Source organism: Notothenia rossii (assembly GCF_949606895.1).
Source record: "Notothenia rossii genome assembly, chromosome: 4".
Taxonomy (NCBI): Eukaryota; Metazoa; Chordata; class Actinopteri; order Perciformes; family Nototheniidae; genus Notothenia; species Notothenia rossii.
The window spans coordinates 94,983,492-95,009,109 of record NC_136902.1 but is presented as its reverse complement, the minus strand read 5'-3'; the positions used below and the strand labels follow the sequence as shown (position 1 = coordinate 95,009,109).

Here is a 25,618-nt window from a genome sequence, read left to right as displayed (position 1 = left end):
TGAGTGTGTGAGTGTGTGAGTGTGTGAGTGTGTGAGTGTCTGAGTGTCTGAGTGTGTGAGTGTGTGAGTGTCTGAGTGTGTGAGTGTCTGAGTGTCTGAGTGTCTGAGTGTCTGAGTGTGTGAGTGTCTGAGTGTGTGAGTGTCTGAGTGTCTGAGTGTCTGAGTGTGTGAGTGTCTGAGTGTCTGAGTGTGTGTGGGGTGTGTGGGGTGTTATCGAGAGTTCAGAGAGAGACAGATGTTTCTTTACTGATCTGAATACATCGGATTCATCAAGTGACCCCTGAGGTCAACCCTGATAATGCTAGGTTACTCACCCTGGGTCCAGGAAATCCCACTATCCCCTTCTCTCCTAAGATCCCTGGAAGTGCATCCAGACCCTGAAACCAAAACAACCTCAGCGTTACTTTCGAAATCTACAAGAATCAACATTTTGGTCGTCACCATCTAGATAGGCACCGGAACGCCGCTCCGGCACTTCAACAACTGCAGTTGCGGTTTAGATAGTTAACTTTAGTCTAAGGCCCCGTCCACACGGAGGCGATTTCAGTTGTTTCCGCTAAAGTTCTTTATCGTGTAGACGGTTCGTCCACACGAAGCCGAAACGGAGCGGCGGCTTCGGAGCCCGAAACCGATACACTTTGAAACCAGCTCCCAAAGTGGGTTAGTCTGGAGGCGACACGCTTGCGGCTCCGTGTGTACGCCCTATACGATCTTTTCCTGAATCGATGACGCCGTAGCCCCGCCTCTCCCCACCTCTCCTGCTCACCCCGCGTCATTGCTGATGCGTTTCGCCAACAACAACAACAACAACAACAACAACAACAACAACAACAACATGGCGGGTCACAGGGTTGCGTTCGTGCTCCAGACGCTACTGACCGTGCTACAGATGTTAGTGCAACATCTACAGCTCCTCGACCACAACCACCAGCAGCACGTGGACCTGGAGAACAACATGAACTAGCTAGTTTGTTTGTTTATGCCTTATGCCCATGCTCGGGGGTCTTCTTCGCTGCTTTTGGTGTATTTAGTGGCGGAAGTACAGCGCCACTTACAGGCCTGGCATATGTACTACAGCGTCTCTAGCGATTTTGAGTGGTTTTGTTTGGACGGACACATTTCTTGAGCCGATTCCGTGTGGATGGAAGATTTTTTTTTAAATCGACTTCGGTTCGAAATCGGTTTCGTCTCCGTGTGGACGGAGCCTACGTTATCTCAGTGGGTCTCAAACGGTTTGGTCATCATTTATGTAAACAAGTATTTCCAAGGCACACCTTTTATATGATCATTATAGTTTCGAAAAAATAGAGAATGCATTAAAAACATGTATGAAATAATTCAAATTCATACTAGAGGACAGTAAAAAAAAAATACAGTTTAAAAGGGCAGTGATTTGTAAAATATGCATAAAGAAAAATAAAATCTGTTTACAGTTCTGTTTCATATGGGTGTTGAGAGATGTTTCCAAAGATAGGTCCACCTCCCACTTAAAACATGTTCACATGGATAGGATACTAAATACATTTACACACTTTTTATTAACCTATGTCCATATGTTTCTGTTTGGAGGTCGTGCCACGACATGCATGCGCGAGTCTTAGGTGCGCTATGGTACTTATAAAAATAGCACTACACCCCTGAATGTCACACAAGAGGGTGGAGCTTTGGAGGAAACAGAACAATGTCTGAACTTACCGGCAGTCCTGTGACTCCACAGGTGGCTTTAGGCCCCGGATCCCCCTGAAGAACCAACAAATCGATCATGAGAACCAACAGCACCAGAACTACAGCAGATCATGGACTAGAAACATAGGACAAGGATGGACAAACACCTCATCTGCTGCTGTGGAAGCGGTTAAGAGTTTCATGACATTTACAGTAGAGCTACAGTAAAACCTACGGCAGATCTAGGGTTGAACTACAGTAGAAAGTGGAACCTTACGTTGAACTACAGTAGAAAGTGGAACCATACGTTGAACTACAGTAGAAAGTGGAACCTTAGGTTGAACTACAGTAGAAGGTGGAACCATACGTTGAACTACAGTAGAAAGTGGAACCATACGTTGAACTACAGTAGAAAGTGGAACCATACGTTGAACTACAGTAGAAAGTGGAACCTTAGGTTGAACTAAGGTTGAACTACAGTAGAAAGTGGAACCTTAGGTTGAACTAAGGTTGAACTACAGTAGAAAGTGGAACCTTAGGTTGAACTACGGTAGAACTTAGTAAAAGCCATGGTGGATCTAGAACAACGGTGGAAATACAGTAAAACTTATGAAAACCTAAGGTACAGTGAAACCTTTGGTAGATCTATGGTACAACTACAGTAGGAATACGGTAGAAAGAAGACACGTAAACACCACATCTGGAACAGGTGTAGCGTTTCCTGACATAGAAGACAGAGACATAGAACTACAATAGAACTATAATCTGAAATCCCACTCACCTTTTCTCCTTTAAGGTACAGGTCTTCAGGAGGGTCCACGTACTCAAACGGCCCCGGAGGTCCTTGGAGGCCCTGATCCCCCTGAAGAACACACAATACAGCTATAAACCAGCACGGTCACATGACTTCACCTCACCACGCTGGGCTAAAGGAGGCTAACGTTGGGCTATAAAGGAACTACAGCAGGGTCACATGACTTCACGTCACCACCGCTAAGCTAAAGGAGGCTAACGTTGGGCTATAAAGGAACTACAGCACAGTCACATGACTTCACGTCACCACCGCTAAGCTAAAGGAGGCTAACGTTGGGCTATAAAGGAACTACAGCACGGTCACATGACTTCACGTCACCACCGCTAAGCTAAAGGAGGCTAATGTTGGGCTATAAAGGAACTACAGCACGGTCACATGACGTCACCACCGCTAAGCTAAAGGTGGCTAATGTTGGGCTAGAAAGGAACTACAGCACGGTCACATGACTTCACGTCACCACCGCTAAGCTAAAGGAGGCTAATGTTGGGCTATAAAGGAACTACAGCACGGTCACATGACTTCACGTCACCACCGCTAAGCTAAAGGAGGCTAACGTTGGGCTATAAAGGAACTACAGCACGGTCACATGACTTCACGTCACCACCGCTAAGCTAAAGGAGGCTAACGTTGGGCTATAAAGGAACTACAGGACGGTCACATGACTTCACGTCATCACCGCTAAGCTAAAGGAGGCTAATGTTGGGCTATAAAGGAACTACAGCACGGTCACATGACGTCACCACCGCTAAGCTAAAGGAGGCTAATGTTGGGCTATAAAGGAACTACAGCACGGTCACATGACTTCACGTCACCACCGCTAAGCTAAAGGAGGCTAACGTTGGGCTATAAAGGAACTACAGCACGGTCACATGACTTCACGTCACCACCGCTAAGCTAAAGGTGGCTAATGTTGGGCTATAAAGGAACTACAGCACGGTCACATGACTTCACGTCACCACCGCTAAGCTAAAGGAGGCTAATGTTGGGCTATAAAGGAACTACAGCACGGTCACATGACTTCACGTCACCACCGCTAAGCTAAAGGTGGCTAATGTTGGGCTATAAAGGAACTACAGCACGGTCACATGACTTCACGTCACCACCGCTAAGCTAAAGGAGGCTAATGTTGGGCTATAAAGGAACTACAGCACGGTCACATGACTTCCCGTCACCACCGCTAAGCTAAAGGAGGCTAATGTTGTATAATAGCCTAGGTAAAGTAATTGTTTGTACCTCGTCTCCTTTCTGTCCCGGCAGAGATCGACCTTTTTCTCCCTGAAACACAAAAACATTGATGAAGGTTTAACATATTTGTAAATAAATTAGTCTAATGCAGTAAAGTCTACATTAGTAGAAAAAGTGGAAATACTCATGTGAAGTATAAGTATGCCAAATTGTACTTAAGTAAAGTGATCAAATGTACTTCAAATACTTACAGGTGAACCCCTGAAGCCGGGCAGACCAGGGAGACCCTGTAGACACATTAATATATGAAATGACATATTAAATAAAGAGCCGTTTAATAAAATAAAACAAAATACAAGAACACAACCGTGGTCATAATAAATATCAGCAATTTAAAGCAACAAAAAAAAGTATTGAAGTAAAAGAAAAACGGTAATTACTCTTATCAATATTATTTGTACACTTGTTATTATTGTTATTGTTGTTGTATGGCTGTCAGTGACTCACGTTGATCCCGTCCGGTCCTGCAGGACCCAGAACTCCAGTCAGACCGGAGAGGCCCGGCTCGCCCTGCAGAAACACACACATCAAATTAAACTCAGAAAAACATTGAATCATTTGGAATAAAACAGTTATTAGATATTTATAAAAAATCTAAAACACATTTTCTTGAACAAGTAATGCTTTCTATTTTTTTATTTAAGGATTTAGTTTCAAAAACATAAATATATATATACTATAAATAATATTATGAGAACAGAGATTTTGTGTATTTTCTTTCTCTCGATTACGAAATATTAAAATAGGTAATGATGAGAAAACAGAACGTGTTTATGGTTAGAATATAAATACCATAAATGTGATACTATTATTATTTGTAATGTCATTTTCTACATCTCACTTTATCTGGTGGATCCATACATAACACTGTAAATATTGTTATTTACTCCAGAATAGATTCAATTTAACCCGTTAATAATCCAGTTTTGTTACCTCGAGAAAAACGAAATACTTTACCCATGAACTTGAAGTAATGGAATACAAAATATTTGTTAGTATTGCCTTTATTATTTCAGAAAATACTTAAAAACAAACATATTTATAACTAAAAATAGCTCGCGGTGTTCTCACAGCACTGGTAATCACTTTTAAAATGAAGAGTGAAAAAATTCAACAAGATCATTTTCTCAGCGTGAGGAACAATCATATTTAGTTTAGTTTGTTCTCACCGGCAAAGCAGTAAGTCCACTGGGCCCGACGTCGCCCTGAAACACAAACACCTTAATGCTTTATTGTTCCTTTGCATGTTAAATGAAAGAAAAACCTGAACAGAAACAAACCCCAAATCTGTGGTTTTCTGGGGAGAATTGAGATGCAACCAGATTCACTCCACCTGGTACCAAACACATCACAGTTTGTAATACTTACAGATATTCCTGGATACTGTATGTAGTAGACGGCGGGATCTCCTGGAAATCCCTTCAGTCCTGAGAAACCCTGCAGAATGAAACACACTTTAATATACTGGACAACACAGAGCTGCAAGATGTCGTTTTTCCGTGTTGGTCCCTAAAGGCAGCATCTCTCTGGTCCAATGAGATTTCTCCTTGTGATTTTGGATTATTGCAGAAAATAATCTCAACGTTTATGATTCTTACACGTTTAGTTCAACAGGGTAATCTCCACATATTAACACCACTCTATGATTTCAGAAGTAAAAAGCTAACGCTTGGCTATAAAGGAACTACAGCACGGTCACATGACTTCACGTCACCACCGCTAAGCTAAAGGAGGCTAATGTTGGGCTATAAAGGAACTACAGCACGGTCACATGACTTCACGTCACCACCGCTAAGCTAAAGGAGGCTAATGTTGGGCTATAAAGGAACTACAGCACGGTCACATGACTTCACGTCACCACCGCTAAGCTAAAGGTGGCTAATGTTGGGCTATAAAGGAACTACAGCACGGTCACATGACTTCACGTCACCACCGCTAAGCTAAAGGAGGCTAATGTTGGGCTATAAAGGAACTACAGCACGGTCACATGACTTCACGTCACCACCGCTAAGCTAAAGGTGGCTAATGTTGGGCTATAAAGGAACTACAGCACGGTCACATGACTTCACGTCACCACCGCTAAGCTAAAGGAGGCTAATGTTGGGCTATAAAGGAACTACAGCACGGTCACATGACTTCAGGTCACCACCGCTAAGCTAAAGGAGGCTAATGTTGGGCTATAAAGGAACTACAGCACGGTCACATGACTTCAGGTCACCACCGCTAAGCTAAAGGAGGCTAAAGTTGGGCTATAAAGGAACTTCAGCACGGTCACATGACTTCACGTCACCACCACTAAGCTAAAGGAGGCTAATGTTGGGCTATAAAGGAACTACAGCACGGTCACATGACTTCACGTCACCACCGCTAAGCTAAAGGAGGCTAATGTTGGGCTATAAAGGAACTACAGCACGGTCACATGACTTCACGTCACCACCGCTAAGCTAAAGGAGGCTAATGTTGGGCTATAAAGGAACTACAGCACGGTCACATGACTTCACGTCACCACCGCTAAGCTAAAGGAGGCTAATGTTGGGCTATAAAGGAACTACAGCACGGTCACATGACTTCACGTCACCACCGCTAAGCTAAAGGAGGCTAATGTTGGGCTATAAAGGAACTACAGCACGGTCACATGACTTCACGTCACCACCGCTAAGCTAAAGGAGGCTAATGTTGGGCTATAAAGGAACTACAGCACGGTCACATGACTTCACGTTACCACCGCTAAGCTAAAGGTGGCTAATGTTGGGCTATAAAGGAACTACAGCACGGTCACATGACTTCACGTCACCACCGCTAAGCTAAAGGAGGCTAATGTTGGGCTATAAAGGAACTACAGCACGGTCACATGACTTCACGTCACCACCGCTAAGCTAAAGGAGGCTAATGTTGGGCTATAAAGGAACTACAGCACGGTCACATGACTTCACGTCACCACCGCTAAGCTAAAGGAGGCTAATGTTGGGCTATAAAGGAACTACAGCACGGTCACATGACTTCACGTCACCACCGCTAAGCTAAAGGAGGCTAATGTTGGGCTATAAAGGAACTACAGCACGGTCACATGACTTCACGTCACCACCGCTAAGCTAAAGGTGGCTAATGTTGGGCTATAAAGGAACTACAGCACGGTCACATGACTTCACGTCACCACGCTAAGCTAAAGGAGGCTAATGTTGGGCTATAAAGGAACTACAGCACGGTCACATGACTTCACGTCACCACCTCTAAGCTAAAGGAGGCTAATGTTGGGCTATAAAGGAACTACAGCACGGTCACATGACTTCACGTCACCACCGCTAAGCTAAAGGAGGCTAATGTTGGGCTATAAAGGAACTACAGCACGGTCACATGACTTCACGTCACCACCGCTAAGCTAAAGGTGGCTAATGTTGGGCTATAAAGGAACTACAGCACGGTCACATGACTTCACGTCACCACCGCTAAGCTAAAGGAGGCTAATGTTGGGCTATAAAGGAACTACAGCACGGTCACATGACTTCAGGTCACCACCGCTAAGCTAAAGGAGGCTAATGTTGGGCTATAAAGGAACTACAGCACGGTCACATGACTTCACGTCACCACCGCTAAGCTAAAGGAGGCTAATGTTGGGCTATAAAGGAACTACAGCACGGTCACATGACTTCACGTCACCACCGCTAAGCTAAAGGAGGCTAATGTTGGGCTATAAAGGAACTACAGCACGGTCACATGACTTCACGTCACCACCGCTAAGCTAAAGGAGGCTAATGTTGGGCTATAAAGGAACTACAGCACGGTCACATGACTTCACGTCACCACCGCTAAGCTAAAGGTGGCTAATGTTGGGCTATAAAGGAACTACAGCACGGTCACATGACTTCACGTCACCACCGCTAAGCTAAAGGAGGCTAATGTTGGGCTATAAAGGAACTACAGCACGGTCACATGACTTCACGTCACCACCGCTAAGCTAAAGGTGGCTAATGTTGGGCTATAAAGGAACTACAGCACGGTCACATGACTTCACGTCACCACCGCTAAGCTAAAGGAGGCTAATGTTGGGCTATAAAGGAACTACAGCACGGTCACATGACTTCAGGTCACCACCGCTAAGCTAAAGGAGGCTAATGTTGGGCTATAAAGGAACTACAGCACGGTCACATGACTTCACGTCACCACCGCTAAGCTAAAGGTGGCTAATGTTGGGCTATAAAGGAACTACAGCACGGTCACATGACTTCACTTCACCACCGCTAAGCTAAAGGAGGCTAATGTTGAGCTATAAAGGAACTACAGCACGGTCACATGACTTCACGTCACCACCGCTAAGCTAACGGAGGCTAATGTTGGGCTATAAAGGAACTACAGCACGGTCACATGACTTCACGTCACCACCGCTAAGCTAAAGGTGGCTAATGTTGGGCTATAAAGGAACTACAGCACGGTCACATGACTTCACGTCACCACCGCTAAGCTAAAGGAAGCTGATGTTGGGCTATAAAGGAACTACAGCACGGTCACATGACTTCACGTCACCACCGCTAAGCTAAAGGAAGCTGACGTTGGGCTATAAAGGAACTACAGCACGGTCACATGACTTCACGTCACCACCGCTAAGCTAAAGGAGGCTAATGTTGGGCTATAAAGGAACTACAGCCCGGTCACATGACTTCACGTCACCACCGCTAAGCTAAAGGTGGCTAATGTTGGGCTATAAAGGAACTACAGCACGGTCACATGACTTCACGTCACCACCGCTAAGCTAAAGGAGGCTAATGTTGGGCTATAAAGGAACTACAGCACGGTCACATGACTTCACGTCACCACCGCTAAGCTAAAGGAGGCTAATGTTGGGCTATAAAGGAACTACAGCACGGTCACATGACTTCACGTCACCACCGCTAAGCTAAAGGAGGCTAATGTTGGGCTATAAAGGAACTACAGCACGGTCACATGACTTCACGTCACCACCGCTAAACTAAAGGAGGCTAATGTTGGGCTATAAAGGAACTACAGCACGGTCACATGACTTCACGTCTCCACCATCGATCTAGAATAATTGTTTTGTAGTGTCATCATAATGTTTTCATGTTTGTGTTTGTGACTGACCGGTTCTCCATAGGCTCCTGGTTGTCCAGAAATCCCAGGATCTCCTCTCTCTCCTCTGGTTCCGTTACACCCGTCCAGACCTGGAAACCCTGGACCTCCAGCTGGACCCGGGTGACCCTGAACACGAACACTGATTTTATCAACATCATCATCGCTGTGCAGAGCTGGGAAGTATTGGAGTACAAATACTTTGTTACTGTACTTAAGTACATTTTTCTGGTATCAGTACTTTACTCCACTACTTATTTTTCTGATGACTTTTTACTTTTACTTCTTACATGTTGAACACAAATACCTGTACTTTCTACTTCTTACATGTTGAACTCAAATACCTGTACTTTCTACTTCTTACATGTTGAACCCAAATACCTGTACTTTCTACTTCTTACATGTTGAACACAAATACCTGTACTTTCTACTTCTTACATGTTGAACACAAATACCTGTACTTTCTACTTCTTACATGTTGAACTCAAATACCTGTACTTTCTACTTCTTACATGTTGAACCCAAATACCTGTACTTTCTACTTCTTACATGTTGAACACAAATACCTGTACTTTCTACTTCTTACATGTTGAACTCAAATACCTGTACTTTCTACTTCTTACATGTTGAACTCAAATACCTGTACTTTCTACTTCTTACATGTTGAACTCAAATACCTGTACTTTCTACTTCTCACATGTTGAACACAAATACCTGTACTTTCTACTTCTCTCATTTTCCAAACAGGCTGGTTCCTTTAGTCTGAATGTGTGTTTGATGGCGTGATCATTATTACTTAGAGTCATTGCGTGCCTATTGATTTGAACACGATCCGTGTATCCATCATTTCCTGGTCTTCTCTAAAGAAGAGGGACCAATGGAAACGTTGTCATGTTGCCGTTGGTCACCATGGAAACATTCATTAGCTAACAATGACATTATTGTTCTATTAATATAAAGGGAGGTCAGGTACTCTTTAAAACAGCTGCTAGTTATGGGTACTTTTTACTGAAGTACATTTCAAAGCTCTTTACTTTGACTTGAGTAAAGAAGTTTAGTCAGTACTTCTACTTTCACCAGAGTATTTGTAAACACCAGTATCTGTATTTCTACCTGAGTAAAGGATGTGTGTACTTCTACTTGAGGAAAGGATGTGTGTACTTCTACTTGAGGAAAGGATGTGTGTACTTCTACTTGAGGAAGGGATGTGTGTACTTCTACTTGAGTAAAGGATGTGTGTACTTCTACTTGAGTAAAGGATGTGTGTACTTCTACTTAAGTAAAGGATGTGTGTACTTCTACTTGAGTAAAGGATGTGTGTACTTCTACTTGAGTAAAGGATGTGTGTACTTCTACTTGAGTAAAGGGTGTGTGTACTTCTACTTGAGTAAAGGATGTGTGTACTTCTACTTGAGTAAAGGATGTGTGTACTTCTACTTGAGTAAAGAGTGTGTGTACTTCTACTTGAGTAAAGGGTGTGTGTACTTGTCGCTGTGTTTCTGATTGTTATGACCTCAGAATCAGAGGACGATATTTATCTCTGGGGGGAAATTAGATTCCATTTGAAGTGCATTTGATTTGCTCTAAAGGTGTTTTTAATTAGAGTTTGATTGAGTAAGTGATATGCCTGGGCCAATGAGGTGAGAGAATGAGAGGGGGCGGGGTTCTTACCGGGACTCCTTCTAAACCGGGAAAACCAGGAACGCCGAAATTTCCCTGAAACAAAAACAGAAGTTAAAATGAGGTTCTTCACCAGCAACATGTCTACTCTCTCTCAACGTTTTACTTTTCCACAACAACTTTGTCTTTTCTAAAAACATGTTTCCAAGAACTTTCAATTCCTCTCCATCTTTTTACTTTTTCCCCATCAACTCTATAGCCTTCTTGCACTGGAACGTCCTCGCTGTAAAACGTATGAAAGTAAAACAAACTGATTATCTGACGTCATATGTAAACATCAGAGGGTCGGCCATCTTGTGTTTGTTGAAATAATCTATATCATATGATCATGTGCTGTAAGCATGCTCAGGAGTTTCATCCTTTAGTTTATCTAAAGAGACCTTGGTGCTATGCATGAGCACATGTCTGTCTGCAGTGTGTTATTAGCTTAGGGTCTTATTAGCATAGGGTCTGATTAGCATAGGGTCTGATTAGCATAGGGTCTGATTAGCATAGGGTCTGATTAGCATAGGGTCTGATTAGCATAGGGTCTGATTAGCATAGGGTCTTATTAGCATAGGGTCTTATTAGCATAGGGTCTGATTAGCATAGGGTCTTATTAGCATAGGGTCTTGTAACATGTGTAGAAGGTGTAAAAGCTATCGAGCTGTGTGAACTGAAGTTTATAAAACCTGTGAGATTGTGTTGTTCTTCAGACAGACTCTTTTACTCTTGGAGGACTTGGCGTGTGTTCTGGCTGTTATCCTGCGGGGAAGCAGTGTGTGGACCTCTTTCACCTGTCAGCGCAACTTACATGATGCCGTTTAAACACATTTCAATCATTGTTTTAAACGGCATAATGATAATGAGGACGGTCCGTTCTGTGATTCTCCAGAACACACAGATGACCAGTCCGCCCCTGGGCTTTCAACAAAAGACACAGCCACACAAAAACTGCGGCATTTGTACAACTCCTGGAGAGCCTACTGCAATTTGTGAAGTGCCGGCGCGCTCCGGCAGCACCCCTGATCGTTTCACCACGGAGCAAAGCTGCAGAAAGTCACCTGGAGCTAAAGAGAGCGGGCTACGTTGCGTGCATGGCTTCCTTCTGCAGGGAACGGGGAGACGCCCTCTGGTCTCGTTCAGGATCCGAAAATAACATTTCAATATTTTTGCACACTTATTCCACGTATTCCTAGTGTGCCCCTGGTCACGGTACCGCGTGCCTAGGGTTGCCGACCCCTGGTCTAAGGTTTCAGATTCCATGACATATTCAGATCAGAATAAAACAAACCGAGTCTCCTTTCAGCCCGGCGGCTCCGATTGGCCCCTCGTCTCCTCTCTGGGCCCTTTCTCCTGGAGGCCCCTGGGGGCCCGGGAAGCCGGGGGGCCCCTGAGGGCCCTGCTGCCCCAGAGGGCCTGGATACCCCTGCAGGACACACACGGTAAAGAAAAGTCATGACTAACGGAGCTAAATGAACAGTGTAACATGTGTTTAATAACAGTGTAATGGGGGTGTACTAACAGTGTAATGGGGGTGTGTTAGGGGTGTACTAACAGTGTAATGGGGGTGTGTTAGGGGTGTACTAACAGTGTAATGGGGGTGTAATATTGGTTGTATGGGTGTAATAAAAGTCATAATGAAGTAATAAAGTGTTAACAGATTGGTAAATAATAATTATACTTTAAAAACATCATTTGTAAAAGATATCTTTTCCCATAGCTGTATATATACAGGAGAGAATGGGAGGCTCAAAGGCTGTCAGGACATGAAAGTAATATAAATATAAAACACTGATAGACAGAAATATAAATATATGTAATTAATCTTATACATCCCTCTGACCACAGGAGGGCAGTGTTACACATCAATAACAACAACACACACCAACACACACACACACACACACACACACACACACACACACACACACACACACACACACACACACACACACACAGACACACACACACACACACACACACACCGAGCAGTGTGTGTTTGAACAGCAGCTTAGACGGTCAGGATGTTAAATCTGATGGAATGTTCCTTTAAATCAGCAGACATCAGATTACAGTGACACACACACACACGCGCACGCGCACACACACACACACATACACAGGAATGAGTGTGTGAGAGATTTCTGCAGAGAGAGGAGAGAACAAATGGAGGTAAAGAAATCTGAGCCTTTCAGAGAGAAAAAGTTGTAAAGAGACGGCAAAAAGTTTAATTCTTAGACAAAAGAAACTCCAATGTCCCCATAAGAAATCAGATTAAATTAGAAAATCGATAGAAAAAAAGTGTAAAAAATGCATCTCAATTCAATGAAAAATAATTATAATGTTTAATTAAAATCGTAAAATAAATTTGAAAAGAACTCCGGAGAGAAAACTGATGTAAATGTTGTTTAGAAAAGTCTCAATAATGTCAGAAACGCAGTTTGAATACATGCATGGAGCAAAGCAGAGAATACATGAACACGTTTTAGAGAGAAGTGATAATAAACCAGCAAAAAGTTAAAATATTTAGACAAAAAAATGAGATAAAATCGGAAAATTGTTGAGAAAAAATGGAAATATTTGGAAGAGGGAAGTCGAGTCAATCCAGCAGAAATCTGATCGATACACCTGATCAAGCATTTCAGTTTAGCTCGGTGCTCTCTGTGTGTGAAGTGTGTGAATCAGTGATGTGTGTGTGTGTGTGTGTGTGTGTGTGTGTGTGTGTGTGTGTGTGTGTGTGTGTGTGTGTGTGTGTGTGTGTGTGTGTGTGTGTGTGTGTGTGTGTGTGTGTGTGTGTGTGTGTGATGAGATGTGACAGCGGTGATCTCTGTTAGTCCTCTCTCCATCCGTCTTTATCTGAAACCTCTGAACTGTGAAATCACTGAGACAGTCGCCTTCCCACAATCCCCTCTGCCTGTCTGCTAACCCCAGCTGTACACACACACACACACACACACACACACACACACACACACACACACACACACACACACACACACACACACACACACACACACACACACACACACACACACACACACACACAGTTTATGGTGGACCTGGATTACACCTTGCTTTCTTTATATAATGTGATGATAAAGTCACATTGATGGACTGTAAACACACACACACACATTTCCTAAAAATATATTGCACACAGATGCTCGATAAAGTCCGGTTAACCTCCATGAAATAAAACCTAAAGTTTAAAATGTAATGACATCATCAATGACATCATGAAGGTCAGAAAGTGCTGCCGCCAAAATAAAACATTTCCCTCGTCTGTGTGTGTGTGTGTGTGTGTGTGTGTGTGTGTGCGTGTGTGTGTTCGTGTGTGTGTGTGTGTGTGTGTGTGTGTGTGTTCGTGTGTGTGTTCGTGTGTGTGTGTGTGTGTGTGTGTGTGTGTGTGTGTGTGTGTGCGTGTGTGTGTTCGTGTGTGTGTGTGTGTGTGTGTGTGTGTGTGTGTGTGTGTGTGTGTGTTCGTGTGTGTGTTCGTGTGTGTGTGTGTGTGTGTGTGTGTGTGTGTGTGTGTGTGTGTGTGTGTGTGTGTGTGTGTGTGTGTGTGTGTGTTCGTGTGTGTGTTCGTGTGTGTGTGTGTGTGTGTGTGTGTGTGTGTGTGTGTGTGTTCGTGTGTGTGTGTGTGTGTGTGTGTGTGTGTGTGTGTGTGTGTGTGTGTGTATGTGTGTGTGTGTAGGTGTCACAGGTGTGTAAAAAGAGTGGGCGGAGACTCACCATTGCTCCTTTGGCGGGAAAACACTGACAGGTGGAGCAGTCCCGACCCCCGCACGGCTCTGTGTGGTCGCCCTGGAAACCAACAGAAAAACAACAACAACGTTATGACATCATCCGAAACGCTGCGACATCAATTTAGATCTCTGTCATCTGATTGGAGGGAATTCTTTACTCAAAATGCAAAATAAACTCCGACAGCCAGGTGCAACGGAGCTACAACGACGCAGATATAGAAACCCAAATGTTCCTCATGAAGACACATCTCCAGCAACAACACATGCAGCGTTTAGAGAACATTCAGCAGCTTGAGGAGACATGGCAGCGAGTGACGCACACAGCTGAGAGACCAGGGGACACTAAAGAGTGACGCACACAGCTGAGAGACCAGGGGACACTAAAGAGTGACGCACACAGCTGAGAGACCAGGGGACACTAAAGAGTGACGCACACAGCTGAGAGACCAGGGGACACTAAAGAGTGACGCACACAGCTGGGAGACCAGGGGACACTAAAGAGTGACGCACACAGCTGAGAGACCAGGGGACACTAAAGAGTGACGCACACAGCTGGGAGACCAGGGGACACTAAAGAGTGACGCACACAGCTGGAGACCAGGGGACACTAAAGAGTGACGCACACAGTGCTTGAATTGGGCCGGTACTCACCGGTACGCAGTACCGGCACTTCTGATTTCTAGCCATGTGGTGCCGGTACTCAGTAATGCTGGTACTTATACGTATATATTGTAAACGCAACGCAGCGCAAATGAGGGTCTGACTCTGCCTCACAGAGGGTGACTGGCTGTCTACATGACGTGGCCTGCCGACATTGCCACTTTCATACAGATCATACTAATGCCCTCCATTGGTCTCTGTGTGTCATTCAAGCTCGGGAGGGTGTGTGTTGGTGTATGTGTGGCGCGAGCGAGCGAGAAAGCGCGCGCACCGGTTACGTGTATTGTTGTTAGCATCTGGTGCTAGCTAGCTGCGCTAACGGATATAAGGAGCTGTTTCAACAACAAGGTGGAGGGAGAGTCCTTTGCTGTCAGACTGAGAGGGTGATAACTACAGCTCTGGTGAGGTAAATTACTCTCTGAGTCTTTAGATAGTTCACTTAGTTTAAGTTATCTCAGTGGGTCTCAAACGGCTCGGTCAGCATCTATGTAAACACATATTTCCATTTGAGGGGGGAGTGATTAGTAAAATATGCATGAATAATACAAACAAAATGTTAACTAGGTGAAAAAAGGTAAGATAAACTTGTTGAGAGCTAAAACTAGTCTTTGCTGTTGCCTCAAAGAGGAGCAGGGGGGAGAGGGGGGAGACAGGAGAGGCCGATTCAGGAGCCCAGACACACTCACAACTATAAATGAACCAAAAACAAATAAATAAACAAGTTTCAATGTTTTTTCATATTGGATATTGTATGTTATTGGTTATGGCCATGTACTTATGATTGTATGATTATTTAAATGTATACAGTTCTGTTTCCTATGGGTGTAGTCTCTTTATTTCCCCTGCCATAACTCCCAAATCCTACGCTCCTTGGACATCATTTTTCATGAGAAACATAGGAAAACCTCTCCTACGTTGAAACATAACAAACAATTGAAACATCTACAAGAACAATACAACTTGGCTTTCAGATATTTCACAATCTACCCTTAGGAGCAGGTGCATACAAAACCCAAAATAAACTAATCAAAAAGAGTTTCAGAAACCGGCTCGAGTGCACTAAAATGTGAAAGTACACAGCCAAAAAGAATCCGCCCCTTCCTTCAGACTTCCTTACAGAGCACCTCCTCCGCGAGAGCAGGCTGCAGTAACGTTACATATCAGGCAAAGCTAAACACATCTAGGTTAGCAATACTACACAGCCAAAGCAACTCCGATATCTACTCTGGTTTGACTTCTCCTAGTTTCCACTTTCTTTTGGTTCTTAATTTACTCCGTTACATTTTTTCTTTTGCGACCAGTAGACGATGTTGAACCTAACTCTGTCATGGTGAAAGTGGCCGCCTGTTGCTGGCGAGTCATTGAAGTACTGCTGCAATGCACGCCCAATGACGGCACGCCCAATGAGGGCACGCCCAATGAGGGCACGCCCAATGAGGACACGAGATACATTTGTGCGTGCACGAGATGGAAGGCTGACCGGCTAAACGGATTGGTTGTAGTTTTTACAGTATCACGGCTTCCACAGATGACATTTTTAAATGGATTTTTTGTCAAAGCACTTCAGATATTCATTGCTATCGGGATGTTAAGAGCATTCCATGGAATATAACAAAAAGTGTATCTCGAGCCGGTTTCTGAAACTTACCTACCCCACCTTTAAGTCCAACATTTAAAAGAAATCTTACCGGGGGAACATGCCCCCGGACCCCCCTAGAGGATTGGAGGTCCACCCCCACTTAAAATATGTTCACATGGACAGGTTCCTAAATAGATTTGCCATTTTTTTTAAATAGTGACCCATCTCCATATGTTTATTTTTGGGTAGTAGATTTAAACTAGAGGGCTATCACTATGGGCAGCAACGCTGTAAATATTGACAAATAAATCCAGCAAAATGGCACAAAAAACATGCAGTGGCCTGGCTGGGTGATTCCCGGCCTGACTTATTGTCCCAGTCCGGCCCTGGTTGACGCATGACAACAAATATGGTCTCTTTATTTCCCCCTCAAAATGCACCAGATTGATGCATCTACTGTAACTTCAATATTTAAAAAAAAATCTTACCGGGGGAGCATGCCCCCGGACCCCCCTAGAGGGTGACTGGTCCACTCCCCACTTATAAAAATAGCACTTTACCACTGCACCCCCTCTAATCTCAGATGCACCCTGAGTCATTTTGTTTAAGTACAGTGAGCCTTTCTAAAATATAAAGTAAAGAGACAAACCCACCAGCATTATAGGCCTTTCAGCCAAATACTTGTTTTTGGGCCGTTTAAATAAATTGACTTGAAACAGTCGCTGATTTAGAGTACTGGCACCTTTTTGATTCCAATTCAAGCACTGGACGCACACAGCTGGGAGACCAGGGGACACTAAAGAGTGACGCACACATCTGGAGACCAGGGGACACTAAAGAGTGACGCACACAGCTGAGAGACCAGGGGACACTAAAGAGTGACGCACACAGCTGAGAGACCAGGGGACACTAAAGAGTGACGCACAAATCTGGAGACCAGGGGAAACTAAAGAGTGACGCACACAGCTGAGAGACCAGGGGACACTAAAGAGTGACGCACACATCTGGAGACCAGGGGACACTAAAGAGTGACGCACACATCTGGAGACCAGGGGACACTAAAGAGTGACGCACACAGCTGAGAGACCAGGGGACACTAAAGAGTGACGCACACATCTGGAGACCAGGGGACACTAAAGAGTGACGCACACAGCTGAGAGACCAGGGGACACTAAAGAGTGACGCACACATCTGGGAGACCAGGGGACACTAAAGAGTGACGCACACATCTGGGAGACCAGGGGACACTAAAGAGTGACGCACACATCTGGGAGACAAGGGGACACTAAAGAGTGACGCACACAGCTGGAGACCAGGGGACACTAAAGAGTGACGCACACATCTGGGAGACAAGGGGACACTAAAGAGTGACGCACACAACTGAGAGACCGGGGGACACTAAAGAGTGACACACACAGCTGGGAGACCAGGGGACACTAAAGAGTGACGGACACAGCTGAGAGACCGGGGGACACTAAAGAGTGACACACACAGCTGAGAGACCAGGGGACACTAAAGAGTGACGCACACAGCTGAGAGACCAGGGGACACTAAAGAGTGACGCACACAGCTGGGAGACAAGGGGACACTAAAGAGTGACGCACACAGCTGAGAGACCGGGGGACACTAAAGAGTGACACACACAGCTGAGAGACCAGGGGACACTAAAGAGTGACGCACACAGCTGAGAGACCAAGGGACACTAAAGAGTGACGCACACAGCTGAGAGACCAGGGGACACTAAAGAGTGACGCACACAGCTGAGAGACCAGGGGACACTCTGGTCTCCCAGTTTTGGAACATTTGTGTTTTTCTATCTGCATCCTTCCTGAAGCTGCATCGTGTTTCCACTGATGGAGCTCGGCCTCCGTACTTTGACAGCTGCAGTTTGAACATTGACATCTTTTAGGAAATGAAGCTCCCTTCTCTTTGTAGTTCAGGCCCTTTCGATCACTGTCCTTGTTTTAATAACGCTGCCTCACAAAATACATTTACTCTCGCTGATCGTCTCGAGCAATGGCGATACTTTGGAAAAGCGAGTCACGTTTTCAGATTGTTTTAAGTTGAATCGCTACAGGATCAGAATGAGGTGTGTGTGTCTGCTGCAGTGTGTGTGTGTGTGTGTGTGTGTGTGTGTGTGTGTGTGTGTGTGTGTGTGTGTGTGTGTGTGTGTGTGTGTGTGTGTGTGTGTATGTGTGTCTGCTACAGTGTGTGTTTGTGTTTCTGATGCTGTGTGCAGACACTAAGGAATGTAAACAGCCAGCAGACAGACAAGCATCTCTGAGATCCTTAGCACGCAGACAGCACACACACACACACACACACACACACACACACACACACACACACACACACACACACACACACACACACACACACACACACACACACACACACACACACACACACACACACACACACACACACACACACACACACACACACACACACACACACACACACACACACTGATCAGTGTGAATGAGGACAGATGTGGAGCTTCTGTTGTTCAGATATCATCAAACAGAGAGGCAGTCAAAACATACTGCATGTACTCTGTGTCCTCTGTGTATTAATACTGCATGTACTTTGTGTCCTCTGTGTATTAATACTGCATGTACTCTGTGTCCTCTGTGTATTAATACTACATGCACTCTGTGTCCTCTGTGTATTAATACTGCATGCACTCTTTGTACTCTGTGTATTAATACTGCATGCACTCTGTGTACTCTGTGTATTAATACTGTATGCACTCTGTGTACTCTGTGTATTAATACTGCATTCACTCTGTGTACTCTGTGTATTAATAAACTGACTGCAGATGAAAAGGAGCTGTTTGTGTCTTTAAAGTAAAGCTATAATAATAAAACTGACGGTCCCCGCTACACACGTCCCACACTGAGGGCCCCTCTTGGTGGCCTGGACGAGCATGTGTGTGTGTTTTTTAATCTCAGTGGGCCCCAGACGGTGTGTTTCCCAGCATGCAGCAGTGTTTGTGTAGCACCACATTCCTGCAGCGTTGTGTAAACCAGGTTATCAGTCAGGCGTAGCTATCAGCAGGAATGTGGCTATCGCTAGCTAGCTATCTGCTGTCCTACACCCATCAGATTTCTCCCAATATTCCTCTGTTTTCTGCATCGGCTGTTTGCCTTAAAGGTCTACTATTAATCTATTTTAGGCATATATTATGGGTCTCAGATATATACGGATATATAAAAAACATGTCTATGAAGTATTTTGCGCAGAATACCAAACAGACCATGTCTTTTCGCATCATCCCCCTCTATTTCAGCTGTGACTAAACTACTGATTCTGGGTCTGTAGCTTAATTTAAATAATTCTCCCAGCAGAAACTCAGCTAAATGCTACCGTGATGGAACTCCACATCATGTTCCAAACCACATCAAGGATCCTCTCTGAAACAGGATGGAGCTCAAACTCTTTCTCTCTCTCAGGTTCACCACAAGGTGACTTCCTTTTGATTTCCTGCTTCTTCACACAGACTCTCTCCAGCACAGGTTAGCTCTGAGTGTTAGCGTGCTAATGTAAACACAGACCATATCACTTCAGAACACGTCTCATTGTTTCTGACAGCAACGTTTCTGATAGGCCCGTGGGAACACCTGAACATCAGCAGGAGAGGACTCTTTAAAGTAGAGACACAACATACTGATATACACCTGAACATCAGCAGGAGAGGACTCTTTAAAGTAGAGACACTACATACTGATATACACCTGAACTTCAGCAGGAGAGGACTCTTTAAAGTAGAGACACTACATACTGATATACACCTGAACATCGGCAGGAGAGGACTCTTTAAAGTAGAGACACTACATACTGATATACACCTGAACATCAGCAAGAGAGGACTCTTTAAAGTAGAGACACTACATACTGATATACACCTGAACTTCAGCAGGAGAGGACTCTTTAAAGTAGAGACACTACATACTGATATACACCTGAACATCAGCAGGAGAGGACTCTTTAAAGTAGAGACACTACATACTGATATACACCTGAACATCAGCAGGAGAGGACTCTTTAAAGTAGAGACACTACATACTGATATACACCTGAACATCAGCAGGAGAGGACTCTTTAAAGTAGAGACACTACATACTGATATACACCTGAACATCAGCAGGAGAGGACTCTTTAAAGTAGAGACACTACATACTGATAAACACCTGAACATCAGCAGGAGAGGACTCTTTAAAGTAGAGACAATACATACTGATATACACCTGAACATCAGCAGGAGAGGACTCTTTAAAGTAGAGACACTACTGATATACACCTGAACATCAGCAGGAGAGGACTCTTTAAAGTAGAGACACTACATACTGATATACACCTGAACATCAGCAGGAGAGGACTCTTTAAAGTAGAGACACTACTGATATACACCTGAACATCAGCAGGAGAGGACTCTTTAAAGTAGAGACACTACATACTGATATACACCTGAACATCAGCAGGAGAGCACTCTTTAAAGTAGAGACACTACATACTGATATACACCGGAACATCAGCAGGAGAGGACTCTTTAAAGTAGAGACACTACATACTGATATACACCTGAACATCAGCAGGAGAGGACTCTTTAAAGTAGAGACACTACATACTGATATACACCTGGACATCAGCAGGAGAGGACTCTTTAAAGTAGAGACACTACATACTGATATACACCTGAACATCAGCAAGAGAGGACTCTTTAAAGTAGAGACACTACATACTGATATACACCTGAACATCAGCAGGAGAGGACTCTTTAAAGTAGAGACACTACATACTGATATACACCTGAACATCAGCAGGAGAGGACTCTTTAAAGTAGAGACACTACATACTGATATACACCTGAACATCAGCAGGAGAGGACTCTTTAAAGTAGAAACACTACATACTGATATACACCTGAACTTCAGCAGGAGAGGACTCTTTAAAGTAGAGACACTACATACTGATATACACCTGGACATCAGCAGGAGAGGACTCTTTAAAGTAGAGACACTACATACTGATATACACCTGAACATCAGCAAGAGAGGACTCTTTAAAGTAGAGACACTACATACTGATATACACCTGAACATCAGCAGGAGAGGACTCTTTAAAGTAGAGACACTACATACTGATATACACCTGAACATCAGCAGGAGAGGACTCTTTAAAGTAGAGACACTACATACTGATATACACCTGAACATCAGCAGGAGAGGACTCTTTAAAGTAGAAACACTACATACTGATATACACCTGAACTTCAGCAGGAGAGGACTCTTTAAAGTAGAGACACTACATACTGATATACACCTGAACATCAGCAAGAGAGGACTCTTTAAAGTAGAGACACTACATACTGATATACACCTGAACTTCAGCAGGAGAGGACTCTTTAAAGTAGAGACACTACATACTGATATACACCTGAACATCAGCAGGAGAGGACTCTTTAAAGTAGAGACACAACATACTGATATACACCTGAACATCAGCAGGAGAGGACTCTTTAAAGTAGAGACACTACATACTGATATACACCTGAACTTCAGCAGGAGAGGACTCTTTAAAGTAGAGACACTACATACTGATATACACCTGAACATCAGCAAGAGAGGACTCTTTAAAGTAGAGACACCACATAATGATATACACCTGAACTTCAGCAGGAGAGGACTCTTTAAAGTAGAGACACTACATACTGATATACACCTGAACATCAGCAGGAGAGGACTCTTTAAAGTAGAGACACTACATACTGATATACACCTGAACTTCAGCAGGAGAGGACTCTTTAAAGTAGAGACACTACATACTGATATACACCTGAACATCAGCAGGAGAGGACTCTTTAAAGTAGAGACACTACATACTGATATACACCTGAACATCAGCAGGAGAGGACTCTTTAAAGTAGAGACACTACATACTGATATACACCTGAACTTCAGCAGGAGAGGACTCTTTAAAGTAGAGACACTACATACTGATATACACCTGAACATCAGCAGGAGAGGACTCTTTAAAGTAGAGACACTACATACTGATATACACCTGAACATCAGCAGGAGAGGACTCTTTAAAGTAGAGACACTACATACTGATATACACCTGAACATGAGCAGGAGAGGACTCTTTAAAGTAGAGACACTACATACTGATAAACACCTGAACATCAGCAGGAGAGGACTCTTTAAAGTAGAGACAATACATACTGATATACACCTGAACATCAGCAGGAGAGGACTCTTTAAAGTAGAGACACTACTGATATACACCTGAACATCAGCAGGAGAGGACTCTTTAAAGTAGAGACACTACATACTGATATACACCTGAACATCAGCAGGAGAGGACTCTTTAAAGTAGAGACACTACTGATATACACCTGAACATCAGCAGGAGAGGACTCTTTAAAGTAGAGACACTACATACTGATATACACCTGAACATCAGCAGGAGAGCACTCTTTAAAGTAGAGACACTACATACTGATATACACCGGAACATCAGCAGGAGAGGACTCTTTAAAGTAGAGACACTACATACTGATATACACCTGAACATCAGCAGGAGAGGACTCTTTAAAGTAGAGACACTACATACTGATATACACCTGGACATCAGCAGGAGAGGACTCTTTAAAGTAGAGACACTACATACTGATATACACCTGAATATCCGCAGGAGAGGACTCTTTAAAGTAGAGATACTACATACTGATATACACCTGAACATCAGCAGGAGAGGACTCTTTAAAGTAGAGACACTACATACTGATATACACCTGAACATCAGCAAGAGAGGACTCTTTAAAGTAGAGACACTACATACTGATATACACCTGAACATCAGCAGGAGAGGACTCTTTAAAGTAGAGACACTACATACTGATATACACCTGAACATCAGCAAGAGAGGACTCTTTAAAGTAGAGACACTACATACTGATATACACCTGAACATCAACAGGAGAGGACTCTTTAAAGTAGAGTATTTTTATAATCTGGTATTTAACTTGAGTACAAAATCTGAGTACTTCTCCCACCTCTGATGATCTTGTGTTAATATGAAATAGTTTTATTTACATTATTTAGGTATAGGCTTTAAATAAGCCCAATGGTTTTGTGTTGCCTCTTCCTGCACTGTGCATGATTTGTTAGCTGTTATGTTCGTGCATTATTAAATTGTGCAAAACCATTAGAGTGATGAACTCACCCCGAGAGCAGGAGGAACTGTCAGGATCAGCAGGAAACACCTGAAGAAGAAACACAGCTTTCATTACCAGACAGCACTCCTCTACAGTTCAGAGGTACATGGTGTACATTTCCTCCACTACATGTATTTAATACCTTTAGTTACTTCTCAGATGTGGATGAATGATGTGAAATCTAATCAAGTGTTAAATCAGACTTTAGTTCCACCTGGAGTAAATCCACCAGCTACCCTGCAGTATACAAAGTCATTCAGACTAGCTGCACCTTTAGCAGCTTTGAGAACACTTTCATGATCAATCATTATAAAACATATCATATCTATTATTCTGAAATGGACCAATCTGCACAATGAATACTTTTACTGTCGCTACTTTAAAGGGGACCAATAATGCAAAATGCACTTTGTGGTGTCTTTTATACCTAAACATGTGTCCCCGGTGTGTCGGGGAACTCACGCAGCATCAGAAAATAAAACCCTCTCTCTTTTCTTCCGTACCCAAATCTCTAAAAACGGGGGAACAACAGAGCTGATCCAGATTTGCGTCCGATATAACGTAATATCTGAAATGTGGACCCACGGCCCAATCAGAAACGTTGCTATCAGAAACAATGCCCGACTGTTTTGGACGTAATATGGTCTGTGTTTACATTAGCATCGCTAACACTCAGAGCTAACCTGTACTGGAGAGCATGTGTGTGAAGAACCAGGAAGTAAAAAGGAACTCACCTTGTGGTATAACCGGCAAGAGAGAAAGCCTTTGAGCTCCATACTGTTTCAGAGAGAATCCTTGATAATCCATGATATGGCGTTTCATCACGGCAGCATTTAGTTTAGACAGTAGCTGCCGGGTCCCTCATGAGCTCAGACCCCTACTTTTTTAGTTTTTAAAGCTTTATACCCTAAATCATCACTTTAGAAACAGGAAGTGAAATAGAGGGATATGATGGTATTGGTATTTTGAGCAAATCACTTCATAGAAATGTTTTTTATAATTTTTGTATAAATCTGAGACCTGTGGTATTGCCTAAAAATAGCATGACAAGTGATCTTTAACTATATTTTGAAGATAATACTTTTCCACTTTACTCAACTACTGGATCTGAGTATTTCTACTTTTACTCAAGTACTAGATCAGAGTGCTTCTACTTTCACTGAAATAAATGTTTGAGATATTTAGTGTGTGTTTAGCGTACCAGAGCCAGCAGCAGGAAGTCAGCAGCATCTTGTCGTCCAGCTCACAGGAAGTCCCGCCCTCTTACGTCACTCTGACTCCACCTCCAGACGCTCCGACAGTGGGGGTCGTCCTGCAGATGTTGTGTATTTTTTATAATTTCTTAATAGAGACTTTATATCCCAGAAGGAGACTGGAGACATGTGACTTCACGCGTTCACTACAGCAACAAGCATCTAATGCAGGAAAACAAAGAAACACAACATCATTTTAAAAGTGTCTCGCATTAAGTGGTGGAATGTGTCCCAGTACGTTTACCCAGCAAACGCTCTACAAACAACACCTCCATTAACAGAAACACGCTGCAGCTTCAGAAACGATGCAAATATAAAAACACTAACATTTAAACTAACATGCAAATGCAGAAACATCTTCAGCAACAACACATGCAGCGTTTAGAGAACATTCAGCAGCTTGAGGAGACATGCAGCGTTTAGAGAACATTCAGCAGCTTGAGGAGACATGCAGCGTTTAGAGGACATTCAGCAGCTTGAGGAGACATGCAGCGTTTAGAGAACATTCAGCAGCTTGAGGAGACATGCAGCGTTTAGAGGACATTCAGCAGCTTGAGGAGACATGCAGCGTTTAGAGAACATTCAGCAGCTTGAGGAGACATGCAGCGTTTAGAGAACATTCAGCAGCTTGAGGAGACATGCAGCGTTTAGAGAACATTCAGCAGCTTGAGGAGACATGCAGAGTTTAGA

The 25,618-nt window shown here is 43.7% G+C and overlaps 1 protein-coding gene across 1 annotated transcript; it reads right to left on the bottom strand.

The window, feature by feature from the left end:
• Positions 1-3,903: 3,903 nt before the first annotated feature.
• LOC307035012 (uncharacterized protein) lies at positions 3,904-24,905 on the bottom strand (the record flags this gene model as incomplete). Its single annotated transcript, XM_079673937.1, has 9 exons — positions 3,904-3,951; positions 4,172-4,234; positions 5,093-5,161; positions 8,819-8,935; positions 10,478-10,522; positions 11,760-11,894; positions 14,201-14,272; positions 23,684-23,723; positions 24,877-24,905. The coding sequence occupies 9 exons, from the start codon at positions 24,903-24,905 to the stop codon at positions 3,904-3,906; spliced, it is 618 nt and encodes a 205-aa protein (XP_079530063.1).
• Positions 24,906-25,618: the final 713 nt, after the last annotated feature.